This window comes from Trichogramma pretiosum, unplaced genomic scaffold (assembly GCF_000599845.2).
Source record: "Trichogramma pretiosum strain Unisexual culture from Peru unplaced genomic scaffold, Tpre_2.0 scaffold28, whole genome shotgun sequence".
Taxonomy (NCBI): Eukaryota; Metazoa; Arthropoda; class Insecta; order Hymenoptera; family Trichogrammatidae; genus Trichogramma; species Trichogramma pretiosum.
Window position 1 is genome coordinate 1387625 of NW_019641710.1, and position 27607 is coordinate 1415231.

The 27607-nt window shown below is 41.2% G+C and overlaps 1 protein-coding gene across 5 annotated transcripts in view; it reads left to right on the top strand.

The window, feature by feature from the left end:
• The window catches only part of LOC106658891 (TOX high mobility group box family member 3-like), a 178976-nt gene that overhangs the window by 7708 nt on the left and 143661 nt on the right, over positions 1 to 27607 (top strand). The window contains exons 1-2 of one of the 5 annotated variants that reach the window (XM_014381044.2): positions 12286 to 13341; positions 17727 to 17824. In XM_014381044.2, the coding sequence (XP_014236530.1) occupies positions 13296 to 13341; positions 17727 to 17824 (144 nt within the window). In that variant the 5' untranslated portion in view covers positions 12286 to 13295. Of the gene's footprint in view, positions 1 to 12285; positions 13342 to 17726; positions 17825 to 27607 lie in introns of those variants that run through there. The other 4 variants (XM_014381041.2, XM_023463215.1, XM_014381042.2 and 1 more) reach the window with 4 other exon arrangements.

The following is a 27607-nucleotide window of genomic DNA, read 5'->3' on the forward strand; positions in this document are numbered from 1 at the left end:
GAATGAAAAAAAGCCGAGGTGTAAAAATCCCGATTTTCATTCATTGCTTCCAACATATTCTTCACTCTCTTGCCGCCATACAAACATATGTATGCCACCCGCAAAATTTTGTTCTCATTTTGTCTCCTTTTTTTTTAAACTTGAAGCTCATTTGAAATATACCTGCAGTTTTTTACGAGATTCGAGGCCGGGTGACAAGCCAGGATGGCAACGCTTGAATAAAAAGCACCCCGGTATGCATGCATACTTTGCCTGGTGCGCGCCCGGTGTATTCGGCTTTAGAAGAAAAATGCTTTTTTCACGGGCACTAGTTAATTTGTCATGTCAAGCTAGAGCACAACAGTACGCGACATTTTTAATATAACTTACTGTAAATCTTGCAAATGATTACTGACTCTTATGCGACACACTCACACATTTTGCCGCGTCTTATTTTTTCCTTTCATTCGCTCCCCTAGTTTTACTGTACACGAGCTCTAAGCACGAGCGCGTTAAAGTATGAAGCAGAGTTTAATGTATCGTTGAAAATGAAAATGAGAAACAATTCGGAGGGCATTTCGTACTACATGGCGATTAACATTCGTGAAGTATAATCAAAAGTCTCTTTGTTAAAAAGTCAAATCAATGTGATTGTAAAAGGTTCATAGAAATGGCACAGAGAGCTAGGGCAGAGCAAAAATGAAAATAAAAAAGAAGAAGCAAAGATAATAGAAGGCAGCCAAGTAATACAATGTATAATGGTAAATGTATCAGCTCTCGAAAGCACCACCCTCGTCTACATATATAGCGCATAATCCATTTCGCTTCGAATTGAATGTTTTGCCAAAGACTAGTTCTGCGTAATATATAGCCAGCCGCACAAAGCGAGTGAATACACACACACACACTTACACGTGCGCATAATTCTCGCACACACACTCAAACGCGTACACATATTGTGTGTGGGGGTGTGGGCGAGATGGGGGTGGGAGAGAAAGAGAACGAGAGAGTCGTTACACCCCTTACATCTCTTCTGGAGCAAGAGAGATTCGGGAGGGGATGGCTAGAGGGCAACGGCACGCCGCGAGCACGCGCCTCGCGTACGTGCGGAAACGGAATCGCGATTGCAGCCCAGCGTGCACAGTGCCGCCGCCGCCGCCAGGGTCGCTGCCGCTGGCCCTGCTACACGAAGCAGCAACGTGTAAAAAGGACCTCGAATCGTCGTCCCTTTTCTTTTTCTTTTTTTTTCCTTCTTTCACCCTAATACTACACGAGGATCGCTTCTGAAATTTCATAATGCAGTCGATCATCGGGATGAATCAACGACTGTTACATGGCCACCAGGTCCCTTTTATTTCTCACGGTCTCGCATTATAGTCCCGTTATCTGTACATATTTCACATGCTCGCACGGTCGATCGAGCCTCGGTGACGCTCCGAGTTCACCGATGTGTACTTGCATGAATGATTAGGAGAAAACCTGCCGAGCTTTGCGCTTTTCCATGGCAATGAATTTCCGGAACCCGCAGTGGCACGGAGCTGCTTTTTCTTCATGTACGGGGGTGAAGCGACACTATATGTAGGGGCTGCTTTGTCAAATTTTATTAGTATTGGCTTTTTCTAATGTCTCATCTACTGGAGATACGACACGTCCATATTCTCTTTCTCTCTAAATCATATTAATCGCGTAAAACGACGAGTCGCTACATAAGTGCGCTCGTATTATATATAGTACGAGGAAAGGAGGAAGGGGGGAGGGGGGGGGGGGTTNGCAGGTGGAGCAACCCTCTCACTCCCTCTGTCAGTCTCTCTCTCCTCTCTCTCTCTCTTTCTCACTCTCTATACCTATGTACATATTAAGTCTCGCGGGGGTGCGGCGTCGGCACCGCCTCGAGGTGGGAGAGGTATGTAGGAGAGCTGCGCGGATATTGATTCTCGCCCGCGGATGCGCGCACGTCTTGCGATGCTGCGCGCGTGTACCTATACGCGCACAGTATACACGCACACACACCAACACCGGCAGCATACCTATATAGTCTTCTTTTTCATACAAATGTATGTATGCATAAGTCTGTATATATATTATATATTATTCCGGGCTTGATAGCTTCGGATGAGGCGTTTTCTTGCCCCCAGCTCCGAGGCCCGGGGGTTGATGAACCCGACTATTTTTGCACGATAATTCAAAGAAAGTATCGACAAAGATGTTGAAATATCTTTTGAGATTCGCAGCTCGTATAATTAGCTCGGAGATACAAATCAGTTTCTGTTTTATTAAAGCTTATACACGCTAGATCCTCTTTTCTCTCCTCCTTATCTTTTTCCCGCTCTTTCTACAATCTCATTATTGTTCTCTTTCTTTTGTTCTATCCTCGATGAGAGAACAATTTTTATCAAACTTTAGCTATTTTCATAAAACTCTCAAACTCCCCGCGTATAGTTTTCAAAACTTTCTTTCCGTACTCTTAAATTTTAAAGCTGTCCAAACTCGCGGGGAAAAATTTTATTCGCAAAAAATAATGGAAATTTTTCCCATTCTTCTTTTTATCGAAAAAAATATATATATAAATTACGATAAATCGAAAGAACTTTGGTGGGGTTATTCCACGTCTGTTATATGTAATTCTGAAATACGTTGCACATACTCAACTTTGATTTTATCGAACTTCAGTTATGTTTGAAATTGTATTTTTTTTTTACAATGCAATGGAAAAGCAGAAATTTAATTTTAAATTTAAAAAAACAAATGCATACATCGGATCAAGCGATGAGAGAGCAGCCGTTCTTTAACATTTTTTGCGTGTAATTATCGATATACCATTAAAAGAAATCGCGAATCCCGTCGTTCTGTGCCAGTCACCGCTGTCCGAAAGAAAAATTTAATATCACTATCATAAATCACCTCTTGTAATCTCGTTTCACCAATCTATTATAAAATCCAGTAATTCATCATGGAGAAGCAAAAATAGGAGAAAAGAAAGGGGGAAAAGTAAGATTACAATGACGATATGTACGAGAGCACTCGAAACAAAACGATCGATTCGAGTGGTATACAGAAAGGATACGTAATACTACCTGTAAGGGTCGTCAACCCTTCCGTGCAAAATGTATAGGGAGTTTTGTTGCGCGCGCGCGCAAGGGAGAGAAAGAGAGAGAGGAAGAGGAAGAGAGAGTGCCCCGACACTAGTAGATATATTCGAAGGGCGAGGTCGCCAGCGAGTGATACAAGTCTGTGTTCAGGTATACAGAAGGAAGCCGAGCACGGCAAATGTAACACGCCCTAACATGGACGTCCAATGGACAATGGTCTCTTACAATGGAATTTTCGATTTTTATGTTTTTAAGAAACGTTTCGTTCTACTGCGCTGCTCGGTTTTCTATCGATAAACAAAAATGCTCACGATGTTTCGCATCCGTAGATGTGAATTTACAACGAGGGCGAGATTTGCGTGTCGATGAAAACGAGCTTACCGTTGAAAAAACAGAGTCATCCGAGTCAAGCTCGGAGTAGAGAACTTTCACCCAATTATTCCATGCACCGGGTAGCGCCTGGCACTACGTATATATATAGAAAGAGAGAAAGAGAGACGATACCCTAGAGAGAAAAGAAGAGCAACGAACGCTCTTATCGCTTTGGCTCCGGCAAAAAGTACGTTATAGCTATAGGCTGCACTTCTACACTCTCTCTCTCTCTTTCTCTCTCTCTCACACATACACACACACACACACACACACACGTATTACTACAGCTGGTGCTGTAAAGTAAAGGACTGCTGCATGGGATAAGGTCAGGGGCTTTGGAAGTATATATATACACACGGAAGCGAAGCGAAGAATCGCAGCAGCGGTAGCGGCAGTAACAGAGCGAGAGAGAGAGAGAAAGAGAGAGAGAGAGAGCGAAGCAGCAGCAGCAGCAGCAGCGGCAGCCGTAGCGTCGGTCCTATGTATATCTATATACGTACGTACACAGCGAGGCGCATCGCAAGCTCTCGTTTTCTCTCTCACTCGCTCGCTCTTACCGCGCGCGCCAGCAGCGAACGAGAAAGCTAAAGCCCAGCGGCAGCTCTCTTTCTCTCTCTCTCTCTCGCTCTCTCGCTTTCTCTCACTACTCGCTGGAGCTTTGCACATAGAGAGCTTGCAGCACTGTGCACTGCACACCGAACCGACGCTCGTTCCGGAATTTTCACTTTCCATCGAGAAAGAGAAAGCTCAAGCGCTCGCTACTGCATGCTCTGTGCTTTATACGCTCGATGTGTATATATAATATATACTATACTATATATAAACCTACATAAACGTGTATACGTGTACGTGCATCGGTGCGCCACGTGCATTTCGCGTGCTACCGAAGCACGAGCCGCCGAGCGTCGCAAACTCGGTTCCGGGCTTGCGTTACACGTGCTCCCTACGCCGCAATCGCTGTGTAATGAGACATGCGGCATGCGCCAATTGATCCGCAACCGAGGTGTCTGAACCATCGCAGCCCCGAGCCTTTATCTCTGACACGCTATAATGCAAATTCGACTGATCGTTCGTTCGTTCGCTGCCGCAACCGAGCCAAAGAGAAAACCTTCACCCCGACTGCTCGAAAAGCGTAATGTAGAAATTTTAATACCGTATATAAAAGCAATAATCCGCTGCATTTTGTCGACTTGACGAATGCAGCGTTTATAAATTGCATTATATGAATTTCATCAGGGGTAAAAACAATGCCTCGAGAGCGCCTGGACATCGTGCGTGAGCATGCATAAAAAAATGTATCTATATAGATAAAAGTTTGAATCGACGAGGCATCGGCGAAGGGAGAGAGGATTGATATTTTTGTACTCGAAATCAATTATGGATACGCACGCGCGGCTGCTCGCATACATACACTTTTGACAGTAATAATAAATGCATTTCAATTAGTAGTGTTAACGCAGTATACAAGTCTGACGAGAGCTTTTTGTTTGAATACTGATTGAACGCATTGAATTTTAGCTGAATGCGCGCGTGAAATTCAGCATCAACTATATAATACTTTGCGCGTGCATTCGAAAATTAAATTATTATTTGACTTTGCAATATAATCATTTTATTCGCACTCGCGCAATGATTCAATCTGCGAGAGAGCCCTCCTACTGTTCGGATACGGGTGCGCTGGCTCTTGCCTATATACATATATACCTACCCCCGCCACGTATTTATCTTTTATGAAGATGATGGGATTTTCTGTTTATCGTGCGCTTCTGTATAAACTAATATGCAAAATGAATATTTTGTTTATTATACTTTTTTGTTCTCGCAAGCTTTAATCGATTAATCCAAAAATATCATCTACATTCGAAAGTTATGATGCATATCTTTTGTAAAATTTTATCAAGAATATCCTAACAAAATGTAGGTAATAATATTGGTTCAATGTGTTTACTCTCCGCCTGTTCATTATGAAAATTTTAGAATGCAGTGGTTCCTTCGAATGCGTTCGTGCATTTTTGATGCTTGATAGTTGTAATTTTGGTTTCTTTTTTAAATGTACTCTCAAATTATAATCTCGCTCGTTTGTAGACTTAGTTTGCTGATCAATCAAATTAGAGATTGCATCATATTTCAGGTCATCATTTTTTTATGAACAAAAGGAAAAAGAAATAACAAACAAGGATGTACATTTAATTTTTAAATATTTTAATATTGATTATTTAAAACATGAATTTCATTTTGGAATTTATTAAAACTCTTAATAATGTATTAATTAACATTTTGCATGAATAAAAGAAGGTTTTAAATGCATCCTCTTTATTCAAATTTTATGATTTTCGATTAAAATATTAATTGTGATGCCATCGTTAAAGTTTTTAATTATCAAATGCAGTAATGTATTTCACGGTTGAATAATTTTTACATTGCCCTGTACTGAAAGGTCATAGCGTCATAAAAATTTATAAAAATTTAATCAGATTTTTCATTTGCGTGAATTCTAGAAGTGTTTTTCAATCGATAATCGATAATCTAAAAATATACGTCATCAGAATCGAGGGATAATATTGTTATCTCTTAATGAAATTGAACGTCACAAACTTTGAAATGGGACGTTAAACTATAAATGCAAGCTTTAAAAGCTTAACGAAGCCCGACAGTTTTAAGAATGAATAACACGAAAGAAGCTCGGAAAATTTTTTCATTTTCAAAATTGCAGAATAACGAATATATCCACTTTTTTCAACTTATAGAAAAATACGAGATACGAAATTTGTATTATTCGTTGCTCTAATTTCAATTTGAACCATTTTAGAGACAGTAAACTGTGAGCACTTTTCCAATAGAATTCATTTTTCACGATCTCAAAATGTTTTTTTATACGTTGTACGAAGATAGATGATCAAAAATTGTAGTAAGAGAAGCGCGTGCGAGGAATAATTGGAACAAGTCATGAGAAGATAGAGAAAGAGAGAGAGAGAATAGATAGCTGTATTTAATCTTTTGCTCTGCCATGGAAAGTTGGCGAAGGTACTGGATAAACTTGTCAAACTTTGACTTTAGCGATAGCTTTACAAATGCGAAAACCTGCCACACAGCTGAACAAGCTAACTTATTCTATAAGAAGGAAAAAGAAATTATTACCGAGCAGAACCGCGCGGCAGAGTTATGTACACTTCTCGTGTACATAAGACCAAGCTCTGATTTAAATCAGTCGGAACTTTTTAAATTTGAATTCCAGCTCTTTTCATCTGCGGTCTCGTACAACTTGTTGTACAGTAAAAACCGATCGGCTCTTTATGAAAGACTGAGCACAAAATTTTACATTTTTATTTTATAAATTATTCCGTTTTTTGTAATTTTATGAAATAATAGTTGAACTGAAAATTAATAACGAAACCATGTTAAAAAGTCGTATGCATGTCTATTACATAAAAAAGGAAAACGTGCGTCCATTAGAGCGAGCAGTGAGTCGAGAGCGCGCGCGAACTTCTCATGAATGAAAGCCGCGTGTTTCGATTCAGTTACTGACCGTACATTTACACACACATACACTGCATGAATATATGATCGTTGCATCGGTGCTATAAATGCACTCGCCGACTGAACGCTTACTCGTATAGTCGATGAACGCGAGGCTCTTGATTTCGAGTTTCAGCGGAGAGTAGACCGAGTCGAGCTTGCAGAAAAACTACTAAAAACGTTGTTACTCGAATTTTCGGTCAGGTTTAATGTAAGACATCGGCGAGCTCGTCGATCTTGCAAGTTAACGTCTTCGGATGCATGCAAAGAGCGCCGGATATTCGCATCGTCATCGAGCAAGAGTAAAGAGTATCGGAATAGCCAGAGCGAGAAATGGCGCGCTCGAGTCTATGATGCAGCCGCGCCGCAATAAGAGGGCAATGGCACGTACGACGGGAGTTGTATGCGTTTGTGTATATAATTTATATTGCATGCGGAGCAGCAGCGTAATACATGTATACATTCGCGCACGTATACACAACATCACGGGGGGCTGCCCGACACTCGGCACGCGCTCGAGGCGGTGTATCAAGATATAAACTCAACGACTCCGCATCTCTTTGCTCGCGTGCCGGTGCACAGACTTACATAAATGTAAGAGCTGAGAGAGAGAGAGAGAGCTCGGCTGCGGCTGGTGTGTGCGACGGCGACGCCAGCCTATTATATATACGTGTGTGTATATGTATCTTATATATATACGATGCTGGTGATGGCCTTGACCGAGAGACCCAAAGAGCCAAGGCGAGTATACGCTCCGGCGTGCCGGCACTCGAGCACTCGCTGCCGACGAGGAAAACGGGCTTTGCTTCTTTATATCCTTTATAACTATATAGATACGCCGTCGCCGTTGCCTCTCGCTCTCGCGTGGCTTAGCCGAGCGCCACAGGCATTTCGCCGACGCCGCCTTTGCTTTATACGGCTCCTCTCGGCTCCTCTACACGTATATATACAACTACTATATGTCTATATCTATATACGATACAACTAGACGTGTCTGCGTCTCGCTGCGGTCCTTTAACTCGACCATCGTCGTGTTCTCTCGTAACTTTGCTCGGCTCCGCGTTCCGAATCTGCAGTCAGGGTCGTAGCTATGCATAATTGCCGACACACGACTGTGCATCGGGTTTTAATTAAAAAATGAAGAAAAAAAAACAGAGGAAAGAACCAAAAATCTGTGGCATCTCGAGCGATATGTGTCTGCGATGCACACGCTCATGCACGAATAATGGGACATTTTCCCGTCAGCGCTTCCCAACTTCACGCAATTGTTTGAAAGCAAACAATGGCCTATCCCATTCAGCTTTTTTCTCGCGTACATAAAAAGCTAACAAATGTTTTCGCCAAGATTTTTATCGGGCGCATAATATAACGCGCTTATCGCGAGCTCGTACAGCTGCAGGTAAAAAAGAAACTCTAGCCACGAGGCTTCGCGCTGTCAGTGGCCAAGGAAAGTCGTGTACGCTCGTGTACGTACCAGCAACCATTATCATGCGTGTCGTTACAAGTGCGTGCGTGTGTGTTTGTGCGCGCCGAGCGTGTAATGCAACTCGTTCAAATGCACTTTGTACGGAGGCGCGAGTACTCGAGAGCAGAGCGGCATAGGAATAGAGAAAAAAGCTCGACCGAAAATCAATAATATGTCAGTTACACTTGATGGCAAAGAAAGAGCATATATCTGAGAAATTGCAATGCAAATATCTGGCGGCACGCGCATCCATAAGAACATCCAATTTGAGTATAGAGCATGTAACTCGAGGCAATGAGATTGCGAAACCCATATGAGTTTGGAAAGTTTTCTGCTATATTACGACGTCGCGCACAGCGCGGTATGTACACGTACACACATGCACATATCGGAATTCTAAGTCGCATAACACAAATTCATCGGCATCCTCTCTCCCTCTCGAGTCTCGACTCGTGTGTACTCGAAACGACGATAATAGTTTTCTCATTCTTTTTCCTTTGCTGCAGCTACTTTTCTTCGTCAACATTACGAGGCTCTCTGCGGTCGCTCGTCGAAAAGTCATTTCGCGCGAATGATTTGTTATCGTTGAGAAATCGAGCATGCCTCGCGTTTTGCGCATTGGGAATTGAGCGACCGCGAGGATCACATGCTCGCTCCAGGTTGATGCACTGCGGCCGTGCACATCGCTCCTGTGCATTTGGACAGATGTACGATTTCATGAAGGGGGACAGCAGCTCTCGATTAGACTTTGTTTTCATAAATATATATTTTGGATTTATTTTCGGTAATACGTAACGACGCTTCTCTCGGTCGGCATGTGTGTATAGATAGCCGCGCGTGTACATACGCGTATTATGCATAAACGCATAACAAGTTAGTTTATAATGTATAAGTTACACACATCGAATACAGAGAGAGACGGCTTGCACACGTGCGCAAGCTCGTGCTCGCGGACAACAATGAGTTTGTTATTTCAACGACGCCCGTAGCCCCTCGTCGTCGACGTCGACGTCGTGCAGTCTGCATTAACGTCCGTCGAGCTCTACCGCACTGTTTTCTGCTCGCGCACGTCTACTTATACGCATCGTCCTATATGTTTTCCTACATGCGCACGACTCGATGAGTTTTTGATGTGTAATTTATATGCAGGAAACTTCAATGTAATGCCATTTAACGACTATTTCTATATTGAACATTATGTAGGTCGAAATGATACACATTCGTCTGTGCTACCACGACGTCGTTCCTGCGTGCTTTATGCTCATTTTTTTCACAAGTTTTTCACTGCTTTTGACGACTTGCTTTTAGTTTTTTTTTAAAAAAAGAGAAACATATTTTTGTTCTTTTTATGTAATGCCACGAGCATATTTCGTTGGAAAGTTACTTGTTTTTATGCTACCGTGCAAAAAAGTAAAATTTCACGGCATCCGGTAAAAAATTGCATTTGATTTTAACACGCTGATACGAATCGATTTTTACATTTTTATACAGCATAATGGTGTATTACGCATGTCTCGCGAGGGCAAATAAAGATTTCCCGGAGCGCAGTCAATCATCGATGAAGAAAAATGAACATGTTTTAAACAGTTCATTTTTCTTCTCGTGAAACGCATTTTTTTCTGTACAGGCAAAAGCTTGTACTTTTTCTCCGCGCAAAAAACTACTACAGTTCCCGTTGTATAGGAGGAAAAGTAATGATGCGAGGATTACGTGCACTACTCGAAAATTTGTCAGTTTTTTTTCTCATTTTCAGGCGATTTGGTTGGAACTTATCTGAAAGTCGTATAAATCGACAACAGTAAATGCCAAGGCATTATAATCATTGTTGAAATTGAAAATAAAAGAGAAAATGTCAAACCGATGCGTCCTTGTGAAACGCTTTAATGAGAGATTGTCAAGCGTTTCTTAAATGCAATTTGCGTAAGTCAACGTTCGCGTTTGTCGTTTAATTACAGATTATGCAGTGTGCATGAGCGAAAATTTGTAGCTTCCATACGAATTTTCTTGCCGTTTATTTTTATCTTTTCTCGCGTTTCTCGACCCACTTTGGGGCCAAGTGTGTCGTTGGCTTGGATTAGAAACGTGCTATCTCGAGAAAAGAAGCAAAAATATGGTATTTTAGGTGTATTCGATGCAAATAGATCTCTCGAACTTTATTCGCTCGAAAAGGCGATTCTTTAATCTTGTTCAACTATTGGGACACGCGCATTATACATGGCTTGTACCTTTGCTATTATTTTCCTTGTTTGAAAAAATGCATGACCCTTTTTATTTATTTCCAAGACTCGCAGTCATTTTCTCGTATTGCAAACATATTTGTCACTATGTACGCTCGTATCATTTCAAACTTGCACTCAATTTTAATCGAAACGCCTCAACTTTCTCAAAGTTATATTTTAAAATAATATAATTTCTTTTGTAATGTTTATTCATTTGTCGAAGCCTTGAATTTCTTGAGACTTGATGGGCGTGAGTTGACTCAAGGTAAAAATAATAGAAGGATGATTTGAAAAATTGCAGTAGGTAGCGCGCGACTTTCTCGCTTTTGTATCTTTTTCTCTATGTAAGTATGCACAATCGAACAAGCAAAAGTCTAATGCTACACGCCCCAGTTCTCAAATATATACGTTTTACAGCTCAATGGAATTCAGTCGGTATAAAGTATTACTGTTAGAAACTCTCGCTCGCTTTTAGCGTACGTCCTATACGTATATACTATTTGCTCACTCGCTCTCTTTCTCTCTCTCTCTAGCTAACACTCACGCGCTCGCACACGTACAAATTCGCGAGCGCATACAAATGTACGTGTCTTCCATTGGACTCGGCTTTTACTGCAACTCGCGCACACACGAGCTAGCGCCGCGTATCTGTATGCGTGCAGATATGTGTGTTTGTGTGATAAGTTTCACGCGTCGAGCTGCTACTCGAAATTTTTTATCTTTTTCGCGCTTACGGCCGTATGTGGCTTGTGGCCCGACTTTTCGAGCTATCGATTATTTCGCCTCTTTCTCTCGTGTAATACGCGTTCGCTTTATTTCGGCTTCCGGCGGCTAAATTTATTGTCGCGCGATTTGAAAATTTATCTACGTCATTTGTCAGTGATTGATTTGACGTACGTTCGTAGCATCAGCAGCAAAACAAATTTAAAGCCGTTTAAGTTCGTCGTGGATTCTAGTTCGATCGTAGTTGTAAAAAGCTCAAAATACGACGTCGAGTAATCGCGGAAAGCTCGAGCTCGAGCTTAATGAAAAAAGTTCCTTCATACTTTTGCGCGGAGCAAAACAATTTATACTTTTGCAAAGCGTGCGGATGGCTTATGAGTCTCTTAAATTTGCCTAACCTCAGTTCTCGGATATATAGGGCCTCTGGGCGCGGGGGAAAGAGTCAACAGGGGAAAAAAGCTCTCGAGATATCAGATATTATATGTTTTCTCCAGTCTCGTGCATGTACGGTCTCGGCATCGTAATTCGACATGGAGCTGCCAGCCTCGTGGCCGTGAGCCGCCGCGGAGCCCGGTGGCATGTCGCGTCGCGAAGATGTGTATAGAGACGCGCGTAGTTGTGTAGTACAACATCACTTGGGGGATATATAGACGACAGTAGAGCTCGAGAGACGGAGGAGCCGTGGTGGGGGTAGACTGGCATATAGCGAGAGTTTGCGCGCAACTCCATTCTGCACAGTTCCACGCGCGCCTCTTTGCACGCAGCCGAGGTGAGGCATGCAGAGGGACGTGGCGAGAGGGAGGCCGATCGAGTGCGAGAGTGAGCGAGCGAGCGAGCGAGCGAAAGAGAGAGAAAGAGAGAGAGAGAAAACGCGCTTGAACGAGCCGGCTCTTGGCAGCGCACTGCACCTACGGCACTAAGCGAGTTCGCACGCCACCTCGTGACTCGCCGCTGTGTTGTTTTTCAACTCGAGCTCGACGCTGCGCTGCATCTGCTCGTCTGCAGTTCTTCGGATCCGACACTTGTCATTCCTGTCATTGTCGCGTTCTGTTATTTACGTATATATCTATCTATCTTATATATATACACACACACTCGAAGGTATATTGTGCGTGCGGATTGTTGCCGATCGACTTTTATCGACGCGCTCGCATCGTGTGACCGCCTGCAGCTCTGCGTTCGGCGCAGATTTTGCTCTCTTTCAACGCCGCGCAGTCTACTCGTTCGCCTGACACTTCTTCCTCTCGCCTCTATCTTCTGTACTTGTGCGTGTCTTGATTGTGTGCGCCTTTAAACGACCTTTAACCCGCTGCGCTGCCGCAGCAGCTGCTGTTATATAGCTACTGCCAGTGCTACCTTATTATTTGTGCTACCTTCTCTTTCGTCCTCTGGTCCCCCTCCTTTCACCCTCGCACAGCTTTTAACCATCCCCCTCTTGTACCCATAAATCCATCTCTCTCTTTCTCGCTCTCTCGTGCTCTTTCGCGCTCTCTCTCTCTCTTGGCGTTAAGCACGTGCTTTTTTGGCTTGAACCAATGGACATTTGCAGTTTAAACGTTTTCTTCAAAGTTCGACGATTGTGAGATTTCAACATTCGACGAAAGCTCGACGCAGTGCTAAGTTGAGAAATAAAAACGAGTGATTAACTAGTGATTACTGAGATTACAGAAAAAGTGCGTGTTCGGTTGAGTTCGGAGTTTTGGTGATCAGTGCAAGCTAGACAAGCTGCAATATCGAACACCGAATTGGTTTTTTTCCACAAATCCTGTTCTCTCTGAAAAAGTGTAATTGTGCAGATATTCGAACTAGGATTTTTCGAGGCACGCATACCGAGGCAGAGTGCGACAGAATCGACAGAAAACAAAAACCAGTCGCTTCGCAGGCGTGTATTGTAAGCGCAGCAGCATCAGGACAGCATCTGCAGCATCCAGAATGAGCACAGACGGCATCGTCGGTGCAATAGCCATTAGTCTCTTTGGTAAATCAAACATCTCCACTGTATTTTATTATTTGCCTTTAAAAGCTCCGTCTCGACCGATGCCGGACTTTTTTTTTTGCGGAAACGATGAGTCTCGGGCAGCCTTTTAATAAATCCTTATCTTGTCCGATCGTTTCACCGACGTCGATTACGCGCTTATGTGCATGTATGTGCGTGCTTCGTTATACACGGCGTATTATAGGTATACGGCATACGTTTGTGTCTGTGCACGTATTTATATGGACATCTTCCGGCTGAATGATGACGATGTTCCGTTATTACACTGCTGCCGCACACATCTTGTTGCTTGATTATGCTAAGTTGAACGTTCGATTACGCGTGTCTATGTTGCACTCGTGTGCACGTCCATGTATGCGTGTTTGTGTGTGTGTGTGTGCGAGTGCGTACATGTGTGCCATATCTATGCGGCGTACAGCTAGGATGTAGCACAGAGGCAGTTAAATTGCGCAACGTTTATGTAAAATGTGCGCGTGTGTACATACAGTAGACGTATATTATAACACGCAGAGAATGGAAGTTGAGTAATTTCAAACTTACAGTCTGCACCGCCGATTCCTGCAATAATTCGACGCATTTCTGTGCGTCTACCTTTATAACGATTTTTTTTCTCATTCACTCATCGGCGAAGAAAAATTTTCTCGTCGATCATTTCTTCAAATACATTAAAAATGGCCTGGCGATGGAAATAAACGATTTTAATAACCGCTCGGGAAGTTGTAAAACTTGCTCTAAAAGCGATTCACTTTATTATTTTCGAGTATGAATATTTTTTTTATTTCCCCGGTTTATCCATTATCCCCGACGTTTATTTATATATCGAGTTTTGCAAGAAAAAACTGTTATTGTCTCTGCATTGCACATCAACTCTCTCTGTTTCTCATTCATTCGTCAGATACCGTTATAAAAACTGCGCGAAAATAATGACAGTTTCCAGTAAAGCAGCAGTAGCTCGGCTATTATGCGACTTTTCTACTTAGTTTTGCGAATTCGCTGATTTATTTTCGCGTTGCACAACACGATTACGATCGAATGCAAAATGTCGCTTATGGTAATGTTAAAAAAAAAGGAAAAAGAAAAAATGAAAAAAAGAACTGAAAGTGGAATTAATGATGTCGCATGTTCCAGAATTTTTATCGCAAAATTTCGTATTTCTATAACTTGGTTCGGCCGGCAAAAAGTCGTGTAAGTCCTTGTACATATATCTATATACGCGAGTTCTCCCTACTCTGGCTCTCTGACCGGTAAAGCGTTAACCAAGGGAAAAACGGAGAAGAAACGAGGTAAAAAAAGGAGACAGAAACACGTGAATGACCGCGTGTGTGCTTCGTGTCACGCGCGCTATTCGATGTGTATATATGTGTGTGCCGTTCTTTGCCTCATAGTTTCATCTCTCTTTCTTTTTACTTGGCAATTTTCAAAAAACCGTGTTAAATGTTGCAGGAGCTTTTCTCTCTCTCTCTCTCTCTCTCTCTTTCGCTCTCCCTCTACTTCCTTTTTTTCTCTCTCTTCTGCTCGCCATTCCATGCAGTTTTTTCAACTTACTCAACTCGAGGCTCTCGAGTGGAATATTTCATTTGATACATAAAACATTTTAAGTGCAGAATAATTCGAATGATCCAGTAGCGAAATGATCAATTCCGAGCGATCGTACGTAGAATATAAAGAACAGGAAAAGAACACTTATTTCAAAATCAAGAATTAGTCTCTGTTATCTTTAATATATGTATCAATGACAAGTACAATTGAAAAATTCAGCTAAACGCAACATTGATTTGTTATCAAGTCTGCGCGACTGAAAAACATATTCGTGTCGCTTTTCATGCAGGAGACAAAAACTTTTAATTTGTTTTTTTTTTCTTTGAAATAGATGCGAGGGAGAAGGAAGATTGGATGAAAGGAGGGAGAGGAGAAAAAATGTATGTCTCTTAAGTATACAGTCAAGCCCCTCTTCAAAGCATTGATTTTCTGTTCAATTTGCGGACGAATATCTTTAGAGAGCACTGAAACAGACGAGAACAGCACACACACATACACAGTGTTTCTCAACTATTATACACTAAAATAATAGTGTTTCACTGTCATATATGTCTTCCCTCTCTCTCTCTCTCTCTCTCTCTCTCTCTCTCTTTCCTTTTTCTCTCTCCTTCTCCATATTCTTACGAGCTGCAATGTACAATGAAAACGGTTGAACTGTAATTTAGCTGTGAAACTAAATTAAAGCTGTCACGCGCTAAACTTGCGGGAATGTTTTTATTTTATTTTTTTTAAGGCTGCGCCGCATTTGAGGCGATATAAATTCTGTGAAATAACATTATCAATTCTTAATGCATATCTAAGCATCGATTTTCTCCAATGAAATCGCTCGCAGTGCTGTGGCACGAGTTTCGAGGGTGGGAGGAATACTCAATTATCGCGTTGTCGAGAATGGAAGAAAAAAAGTTTCATCGCATATTTTCATCTCAATGCGCTTGCATGATTAATATATTCTATACAAAAGTTGGCGTGTTAGTTTTACTTTTACTGCTCGAAAGTTTGAGATCTTTTCTGTTTTTCCTTTTTTTCTTTTTCATGCATTCATCGTCGTGTACGGATATAAAGTTTTCAGCATCATGTGTGTATTTTCTAAACAAAAGAATACGCGAATCAATAATTCAAATGGCTTTTCATTTCACATTCTCCTGATTACGGAAATGTAGGTTATGCATTGTAGATGTTTATTGCATGACCCACACAAAAACACTCCGAGTCACAGAGAAGAATCGCAGACACAAACACACACTCGCATTTCATTAATAGAGTCTCTCTGGTGAAAATTATTGTAGATTGTACAACAACCATTTTGCACACACACAAATACGTAACACCAACACTCTAGCACACATGCATCATGCGCGTCTGACTTACGTTTTCGCTTGAATACCGGACACGTATACAAAGAAATGTCCCATAAATGACATTGATCGAATGTATAGGATGCTTCATTTACATTTATTAATAGAAAATATTGGTCATCAATTGTACAGAGCTTTTGATGACGCTCTTAATTTTAGCTGGATTTTATGATGTTTTGTTTTTTTCTTCTTTTTTACAAAAATTATAGTCGAATCCAATCGAAAAGTACTTTTTTTCAAGCTTATATATATTTTGTTTTATTTGAACAAAGAAAATAAAATTGAGCTTTCAGTGCGCGAGAGAGAGAGAGAGAGAGAGAGAGAGAGAAAGAGAAAAAGAGCTCGAGTTATAAGCAACTTACTCGCATAAAAATTTAATAGCTACAGATCACGAATATAAGACCGTTCTACATCAAAACTTTATGTTTTTTGACATTAAATTGGTTATGTATAGTAAAACTTTTCCCTCTCAACCTCGCCCCTACCCCCTAGCCTTCCTCCTCCCCATGCTCCTGGTATGTATGTAATCAAAACTTTGCCCTCTAACATTAAAACGCGAAAAGTTGTTTCAAAATTAAAAACTTGTTTTCAGAGCTAGTTGAAATAAGATTTTATAGAAGAATGCGTGTTTAAGTGCAGTGTATTATATGGACGAAATACACATCTCACTTCTCTATAATAATATGACGTCGTGAAAAAGTTTAATCAGCGCGGAGGAACGTTATGTGCTCAGTTCCGAGCCTTTGTACTGCTGCCTCTAACTGCATGGATAATTTACATTTTTAATTAAAAAAATAACTAATGATTCGACCGAGGGAGAGAGAACAATATGCAATTTAGAGATAGGAGCGGTTAATTATATTTGATTTTCATTGCTTCTGCGAATCATGGCTTAGATAGCTTCTGCTGCTGTTACGTTCGTGATTCTCTCGCCTAAGACTAGAACGTTTCATTTGCGCAGTTTAGAATTTCGCCCTATCATAACATCGAGATCGATGGAACGTATAATACTAAATAAGCGATGAGAATGTACTGAATCTATGGAGTTTGATATGAAGATTGTACGCCTTAATTGAATAAAAGCGAGTCGAAATTGGATTGTTTAAAATTTAAAAAGTTTAAAGTTTATTTTTAATGTCGACTTGTGAATTGTGAAACAATTTCAGTCTAGAAATAACAAAGGTTTTTCATACGACTTGAGAAAATCAATAGTACCAGAGGAGAAGGCTATGCCGATCTTTTATTTTTTGAATGACGTTTTATTGATCCGCTATATAAATTGAGTCATCAAAAGCATTGTTTTCTCTTTGCAGAAAATATTAAATTGGATTGTTCGCGTGCGCTCCTTTAACAATACTTTTCAGTAATACTTTTCATGTAATTTTATAATAATGCGGTAAAGTGAGCTGCATATATAATATTTCCAACAAAAATAATAATAATAATAATCTTTTTGAACTTTTAATTTCACAGGAGACGAAAAGAAAAGAAGAGATAGCATCGACAACAGCTACTCATTCAGCGATGGTGATTCCTCGAGGGGCTTTGATCCTTACAGCTACAAAAGCACGGTAAGTCTGACTTACTAAGTCATATCGGTTGGATTTTTTCGAAATTGTCTCCAAAACCCGAGCGAGATGAAACGATGCGCCGAGTTATCACAGAAGATAATTGTCCGTAAACAACGGTAATACGTAAACGCGATACAGCAAGAGCTGCGCAGAGATGGAGGGCGAGAGAGGAAGGGCAGGATAAAGGAGGGAGACCGGGGGGGAGGGAGGTCGAGGTAAAAGCAATCTCCGCTCTTGGGTTTCCGTTTATGCGCACAGACGCGCGCAAATTCATACTCGTATCGGTATGCAAACGAAGAGCGGCCTGCACTACTGCATAGGTTGCAAAAGTTATGCCTTCATGTAATAGTGTTACTCGAATATTGATCTCTCGGTGCCTCTGACTTATGCTCCACGCGTGTACATATGGATCGTCACGCTGGAGCGAGCCGAGCCGGTGCTGCAGTCTATGTACACGCGTCTTCGCCCGTGGAGAGCAATAGCCGCGCAAGGATATCGTAACGCGCGTGTCGCTGCTTTCGCGAGATTACTTATATATGTATACCGACTCGAGCTCGCAATCGTATAATGGAATATTTTCATTTATCACGATTTTTCCGCTAAACGTCATCGCAGACTGCCTTTGCGAAGCGGGTGACAAGCTGCAGCGAGGCCGACGAATTTTCAACCGGATTTCAAGTCTTATACATGATGTTGCCAAAGCAGAAACACACGCCACGTCATAATTAATTTGAGGAATCCGAACGAGCCCGACAAAAAATAAAAAGGAGAGCACTCTTTTATTCGTACGAAAAAGAGAGAAATAATTAACCCTCGCCTCTTATGCGCTCGCAGTATCAGCAGTCTCTCTCTCTCTCTCTCTTTTGAAAGTGCCACGTTGTTCGCACGCGCTATACTGTCGAGTGTCGAGCACTCAAAGAGCGACCTTTGGAAAAATCAAATTTTGTTTCGCGAATAGATGCACCTAAAGAACCTTTTCATTGGTTTTTTTGATGAATCATCTCTTTTAGCCGTGACGATACATCCACCTTGCACTCGATCAACATCATTCGAATTCTTTTCTTTTGAGAATGTGTCTACTAAGTCCGGTACTGCGTATTTTTCCATCCTATTTCTACGTTCAACTGATTCGCTATTCGCTAGGTTTAAAAATGAAATTAGCGAGTACGAGATTTGGAGCGTATGTAACCATTCTTTCGAAGATAAATTCTGCTAATCCATAAAAGTAAAATATAGAGAGCAATAATTTTTTCCCTTACTTAAGGCTAGTCTGTGTAAAACAATCATTAACGAGATAACAGCCTCGTATAAATAATCTTAAGAACTGCAAATATTTAAAAAAATTGTATTCGTCGTCGCTCGCGTTTCTTCTCGTTAAAATAGAAGAGAAGCAAGAGAGAGAGAGAGAGAGAGAGAGAGAGAGAGAGAAAGAGAGAAAGAGAGGGGGGATAAAGAAAACGCAAAATAGTGTCCAGCTTATACATATGCAAAAGTATTTATTCTAGCAAATGTGTGCTGCATATTGTCTATAATTTATTTCCATATTTATTCGCGCCATATATCTGCTTGTGTGTGCACGTGCATGTATATTTTTAAAGTTTCTGCGTGCGCATTATTTCCACCGTTTCATATTTTCGCATCGTTTCCTATATACTTCTTGGCATCGCTATATCATACCGGCGAGCGCAGCTTCTATTATACATATAAGTGTACCCATATATGTATGCGTTTTTCCATCGAGCAACATAGCAGCAGCCACCGTGTTATGTTGTGTATGTGTCTGTGTGTGTGGTACGCAACATATAAACTGCAGTTTGCACGACGCGCGGCGAACGAAACAAAATGAAAAGCGAGCCTCGGTGTATGGCCCCATAAATGGGGCTGAATAAACGTAGATTGAAAGAACATAAAAAGTATATTGAAGGAAAGAGAAAGAGAGTTGAGTTGAGCAAAATGAGAGTACATAGGTTGATGGGGCCAAGCGCGGGGGAGGTAAGGGGACTGGGGGAGGGAGGGGGGGGGGGAGAGAAGGAGAAATTAAAGCTCCTGCTACTGCTGCTTTTGGTCGTTGCAAATGGAAATAAATTCGATTGGCTGTCTTGGACGCGCTTTGCTGCGTTATCCACTTACGATGACCGATTTCGTACTTTATTTAATTTTTTTAAATGTTTCCTCTGACGTTGTTTTCAAGTTCCCCCCTTGCAATATATTCCGTATACACCTCTCTGCGCGCTCGTGTATACGCTCGGAATGAGAATCACTGCTTATGTATACATGCCGACTTTCGAGGTGTACATGCTGCTATACAAGCAACATAAGTATTGATCGTTGCAAACTCTCCGTTGGTAATCAAATTTAAGAGAAGTGATTCGAATAAGAAATGACTCGAGAGTGAAAGACAAACTAAAGCGTATGCAAATTGAAAAGCTCGACAAAGAGTAATGATGAATGCCCAGAGTGGAATAAAGGAAAAATTACTGATGAAAAATCTTTAGAATTAATTATTGAACTTTTGGCAAGTTTGGTTTCTCCCCTTTCAACTTTTGATTTTTTCTTGTTCAGTTTCTATCATTTCGAAACGCCGTGCGCATTTCTGTCTTTCATTATGGTCGTTGATGGCGCAATAAACAAATTTTTACCAACGGCGTTTCAAATTGAATCTTACTTTGCTGCTTGGTACAAGTTAACGGTTCGCGCTGGACAAAAATGACGCATACACTGAGTCGCCGCGAGTAAATAATTTGAGAGAGAGAGAGATCGGATGATTTCGCGTCGAATGTGACGTGACGTCGAGCGCATCAAAAGCAAAAGCAGCATGAGCAGCCCCCGCGTGCGTCTTACCGCAAAACCACAGCCCTCGTAATCGCAGACCGCATAAACAATTATTACGTTCATACATAGTCGTAAATATCTAAACGCCGGTGTATAACAAAGTAGCGATTAATAATAGTCGCGACTTTTGCGTGTGCTCGCAGTTTAAAAAGCGACATGCCTGCCAGCCCATGTGAGCCCGGCTTTTGTTGATAAAGGCCAGCGCTTATAACAAAACAACGAAATTAATAGCCCCGAGAGCTAAAACAATTCGTTCGGACAAGCCAAGTAAGAGACGAAGGTAAAATAACCGGAGACAAGTTAACATCGCGCGCAAAAGCAACGTTAACCCAGTTTAGCCTATGTGTGCTCAGCTTGTCATGTGTGTTATACATTACGTGAGTTTGTGCACATTTTATACTCACACGTACATACTCACACGGAGAGACGCTTGCCAACGGTCGACAGAGTCCATCGACCGAAGAGTTGGAAAAAAAACTCGTCAAGGCAGTTGAAGATTTTTTTGTCACTCGCTTGTAGGCCTGTGGTAGCAGCAGCAGCAGCAGCAGCAAAAGCAGCGGTAGCTGTAGTACAGCTTGGAATTACGACGTGCGATCGTTGTTAACTGATATTGTAATTCTTTCGCGCGCGGCAAAGTCGCAGAAAGTAATCCTCGTTATTGCGTTCGCTTAATTAATGCTCTGGTAAATAACGCGACGATAAATTGTCAGCCGGATAATTTTGGCTCTGTTTTCAACAATTTCGAAGAAAAAAGCCGCAGCGCATATAGCGTTGTCGCTGCCGTCGTTGCGGCTGCTGCTGCTGCTGCTGTTGTTGTTGTTGTTGTTGTTGTTGTTGTTGTTGTTGTTTCTACCGCTTCTCTATGGCTCTTTTTATAAATGCAAATGTTTTGTACCGAATCCGATATGAAATTGCAACAATAAATTCTAGAGAATTTCCATTTCAATGATTCATGAAGGAAAATATTTACAACTATGGAATTCCGCATAATATAAGACTTTGAAATATTCTCCGTTTTCAGCGACATAAATTTTCATTTCGTCCTCCCCGCGCACCTCTCGTCTGTCCGTCGTATATATAGATATGGTACATCCACTACTATTCTGCGCAGCCGTCCGCCTTTAAATCTCGCATTTTTCTCTCATCTTTTGAAAAATGCATTTCATAAGTCGAGAAAAGTTTTTCAATTCGAAGCAGAAAATAAAGTTAAAAAAAATAAAAGCAGCAGAAAAAAGGTTATATGGAGTAGTTGCAGGAAGTGGCTTGTATTATATAATATGTGTATGTAGGGGAGGAGGGGGGGGGGTGAGTTTTTTTATATATTTATTTATATATGGATGATTCTCTGTGAAATTAAATGTAAAAAATTTTTTTCTGATGGCATAAAAAACGTATGATTTTTACGTTGTCTATGTTCCTAAATTTCATCGCAATTTTTTGGACCGCACGTCACTTTTTTCGAACCCCGAAGTTGGCATTTTTCCTATAAATTAATGGTTATTACTAATATTTCAAAAATTCCTAGCTCAACCCAGAGCGAACGTAGAAAAAACAGGGCTAAAGAGCTTTTTTTGCTGGAAATTGTTCAACCTATTTTAAAAAATATGTTCGTCGAATTCTAATCGATCTTTCATCACCAAAGAATTCATAGAAATTCCTTGCAATGTCAATTAATATCTTCGAAATTTATGTTGTAGGCTACTGAATCTAACATTCATGAAAAATCCGAGAATATCGAAAATGAAAAAATTTTTTTTGGTTATTCGATTTCACTAAGAACCGGCCATATATAAATGTACGTGTTGTGTACAAGTAAAAAAAAGTCCAACGACAACGTCGACGTCGACGACAAAACTCGAATGTATTGATGCTGCTTGGTACATCGTGACCCATTTTATGCTAGATCGGGCCATAGAAATTTTCTCTACGAACGCGAAACTTTTTTTTGCTCTCCTCATACAGCAACTCGATTTGTTGCAATTGAAAAGATATTTACGTATGTCGGGAGATTTAAAAGTAGTTTTGCCAACGGATAACAAGGTGTATTGACTGCGTGACTCCTCACTTGAATATTTATGTTCGAAATATTTTTCGAATAACTTTGACCACCAGACTCTGTCGAGAGAGTCCTGAATCGACATGTTTTTTTTTTGTTTTCCAGTCCGAGTCGACGAGCTAATTCGCGCGCGAATTGATCGTGTACTTTTGCAAAGCTCGAACGGCATTATTGTAACAATATTATGTGTCACTCCATTTTTCAATGTAACATTGAATTAGATAATAATCTGGATGAATCAACGATCAGCAGCGCCTGACGATGCTTCACATTGGAAAATTACTCATTCAGCAATTTAACGCTCGTATGCGCGTACGACACACTAATATCATGATCATCCTATTCTCTGTTTTACAAGGTTCATATTGTACTCGTGTAATGTACACACATTGAATTGATCAGCACGTCGTCGTCGTCGTCGTCGTCGTCGTCGTCGTCGTCGTCGACGTGTATACCAACGCCGTCAGTCAATCCTTCGATGGAATGCGTCGACGAAACACGAGGACGCAATTTGACAGGATTAAGTGTTTTTGTCCGTTTTTTTCCGCACTACTCAGTGTAATACCAAGTCATAGTTTTGGCCAGTCTAGCTGAATAATGCAGCTGTTGTGTCGTGTGCGCGCATAAATGCATCGCGATGGACTCGCGTGCGTGCACACGTTCGCCGAGAGATTTTTCGCGTCAATAAAGACATTATTGTTATTCACAGAGACAGCTTTGCAGTAAAGCCAGCTGCAAGTTCGTTAATTCCGGAGACGTTGAGAAATTTGTTGCGATTACTTTGGAAAAATTTAGCCGAGCATCGCGATAAAAGCTTTTTTATTATTAAAAAAGAAACCCGAATTGGCGTTGAAAAATATTTACAACGCACGTCGACGCGCTGTAAATGAATCCCTAAAACGTTGCCGCTGTTGCAAAAAAATGAGAGTAGACGTGGCGCGAGCGATGTAATGCCTCGCGCGCGAAAAAGTAATTTGAAAAAGAGAGAAAGAGAGGAGGAGAAATACGAAGACGAATGAGAAGGAACGACGCCGCCTACGTGGCACTATATATACATATATTCGTGTACACATCGAAAAAGTTAGAGAGAGGAAAAATGGGAAAAAGTTATGCATAACTTGATTTGTGAAAGCGGAATGGCAAGATGGCTGACGAAACGAATGGGTTCTCCTTTTCACTCGCACCCACACGTACCATATATAGCGCGCGCTCGCGACTGGCAGCTGCACTTTCAACTACTACTCTAATATGTCAGACACATTTGAATAAGATTTGAACCAGAAGCGCTGCTATTCTTTCGCGGCACGTATCGCGCGATTCGATACCAATATATGCATTATTCGCGCGCAAAAACATGGATAAACAACGCGGCGATTCATGCGAGTCTCGACGCTTTTCGTCCCTTTGCCCTGCAGGTTTTGTTTTGCGATCGACTTTTCGAGCCAGTTTCACCGTGATTTTGAAAATATCACCCGTCGGCTGTGACTTTTGCCGTTACGTAACGGCCACGCAGCACAAAGTCTATGCAAGCTCGTAATTTTACATGAAATACATGCTATTGCAATCGACAATAGATGACTACTGCTGATTGAAAGTCGAGTTCTGTACTCCTTTCATCGCCACACTTGGAAAGAAACAAACCATTTCCAGTAATTATTTCTACTTGAGTGAAAATTTTAAACCAAAATTTTAAACCAAAATTTTAAACCAAAATTTTAAACAAAAATTTAGTTCGGCATGAATTTTGTGTTCATACAGTGACGAGCGATCGATTATCTAGGTGAATGCTTTTTGTCGTTCTGCTAAAAATTTCCATTCGCGCTTCAATAATAAAATACGATAACCCATGGCTTTTTTCTATAGAAAACATTCCTGCATTAATGCAACTCTTATGCGAATGCAACACTCGACTTCCTGTCTTGACAATTTGGCAATTTCACCAGCCATTAAAATAATCTTCTCTCCTTCTCTCTTGTACGCTGCATCATTGCAATATCCCTATTGACTACCTCATCTTCCTTTCTCTTGCTCTCCTTTTTTTGCCGCACTACATCCGCTGATGTAAAACAACTATAACAAACATAATAATACTTGCTCTCCCTCTTGCTGCTCTCTCAACGTGTACATTTCGCAATAATTCGAGGTTTCCAATGTATCATTCGACGTTCATCGCAACCATACAATGATCTATACGCGCAATAATACATGCCCGAGGTGACGTCGTCCACGATTACAAAGATAGCAACAGAAAAAAGAAGAAAAATCAAGATTCGCTCGTACATGTGTTTTGTTTACTTATGCTTTTTGCACTCGCGTTCGAATGTCGACGATATCGCGTTGCATCAGCTTTACTAATTCGACGTTTGCCGCGCTCAGCTGAACCGTACATACGTTCGATGCAAAATTTTTTCATTTCTCGCGCAATGGTTTTGTTGCGCGAGATATGGCCTATCGCTCGATCTTTGCGTGCATAAATTATCGTAAAAAAAAAGGAAGCAGCCGGTTGCGATTGATCGAGCGCGAGGCAGTGGGATGTCACTGTATGGTATTGCGAGTATAACAAACAAAAAGTACTAAACGGAGCACGTGTGCTTTTTGCCAACATATGTAATGTATTTATCGTAAAAGAGGCAACAGTGTCGAAGGAAAAACGACGTGGTTTATCGGTTTTACTAATTGGTGCTAGTTATGTCCACTAACGATGCTAATTTACTTTTTACACAACACTCGGCCCGCAGCGAGTTGCACACACACACACACACACACACACACAGCAACAAACATACATTTTCGTGAGCTCAACTCGGATGGCAGTTTCTGAGGATCTGTTTCTTCTAGCGAGGTGTTTGTTTTTATTGCCTTTCATTTGCAGAAAAGCACTTTGCTTCTCTTTCTCCTTCGTAATTTGGCATTTTTTTCGCTACCGCGAAAATACGCGAAAGAAACTTTTTTGTACTTAAGGCAGTTCAGCTGCATAAGTATATATGTGGAGGAATTTCAAAGAACTCATGCAATTTCATGCCTTATTTGATTTATGTTTCACTGCCACCACCACTCGGTTGTTCTGCTGCTCGTACTACGACTACTATTGTGGTTTTCTTTTGTTTCTTTTTTTTTATTCTTCTTTCGCTATGAAGAAACTATTGGATTTTTGTGCATTGTGATACGCATAAGACTGCTTATAAACTCAACTGGCGCACTGCTGCGTGTAAAATTTCAAATTACTTGGTGCAGTAAGTACCATGCAACAATATCGTGCATGAATTCTTGATTCTGTTCCCCAGTTGATGTAAAACACTCTACTTGTTTACGATTAGCAATTTAACTTATGAACTTTGAATAGCTTTAATCAAGCGTATCTCAGCATTATTCTGCGAGTAACGTTAGAAAAAAAACCTGCAAAAAAGTTGATAGTTCATGATAATTAAGTTGAGCAATATTTTTTTAATGTACGCGCACTTGGGTTAATAAAAGTAAACAATTTCACGTCATGCGTTAAAATTCATATAATAATAGACGATAAATTGCACGGTGGTTATCTTCAGCGCTAATGTTATTTAAATGTAAATTAGCTACATAAATTCTGGCCTATTCAGTCACAAAATTAAGTATTCTTATAAATCGCGTAAAAATGGTGCTTGATACCATCTTAAATTAAAATATGAAGTGAGCTATAATATATACATTTTTCTCGGTGTTTTTGCGTTGCAGAGACTCGTTTAATCCACACCATCGCCGGATCTTTTTGATAAAAGTTTAAAGTTAATTTCATTCTTGGCTTTAATGAAATTTTAAGAAGATATCCGCGCGCCAAGCGATATAATTGCAATCAATTACGGCTATCTGTGTCGCGAGCGCGTGCGCGTCAAGAACTGAGAGGCGAACAAAAAAAAATGTGTTTCGCAAGTTTTATACTTATTGAAAGTGCTCGGCAGCAGCTGCAAAAAAGCCATCGAGTATAATAATTGATATTAAAAAGGAAAAAATTTTTAGCCGCGTTTCATACATCTCGCAGACAACCATGCTTGATAGTGTTGAAAGCGCTGCATTAATATAGCTACGCTGTATCGTCGAGTGGAACGCCGAATTTTAGTTGCGAATTATGTATCCCTTTTTTTCACCACCGTACACACATATACACGTAGTCGCTCTCAACAGGTGTAATGACACTCTTACACTTTCAAGCCAGTTTGCCCGTTTTCGAGGTATTTTTCAAGTGACTTACAGAAAAAGTATTACAAGCACACGTGTTGAGGCAGCAAAGGGTGTACGAAATCGTGTGTATACAACGGGCGCCGCAGTGAGCCGACATTTTACAAGCATCCCAAAAGCGACGTCAGCAGCAGCGGCAGCAGCAACAGTAGTGTAGTCTGGCAAGCTTTGGAAAATTCATGCGCCGCTGCCGCTGCTGCTGCAACGATAATTCGACGTGTACGCACGTAGGCAGGCGCTCTCTTTTCTCGGCACCTCGCGTGGCCAGGATCACGCGGACACTTGTTGCACGACGACGACGACTATTCGTGTATTATGCTATATATATATCACGTATACACACGCCGCGATGACGAAAGAGAGAGACAGAAAGAGAAAGAGCTGCAGCTCGCTTTTACGCAAGCGAGTAAAGCTCTGCGCGCTGCTGTTGGCGTTTGCGGCGGCTTTGTTTCACCGATACAACATCTGTATTATAGGTGGGCTTGCCTCTGTGTGCGTTAATAATTGACCGGGCGTAGACACGTGCACGTACCAAAATCGGCCCCGACTCGTCATAAATCGACCGAAATCTAGCTGCGAACAATCAGCGCAAGCTTCTCGAGCTGGCGCGCGTGATTCGCTTTCGAGCCTCGCTACAGCTAATCAATGACCCTGCAGTTGTCAGCTTCAACCGAAGCGTTGCC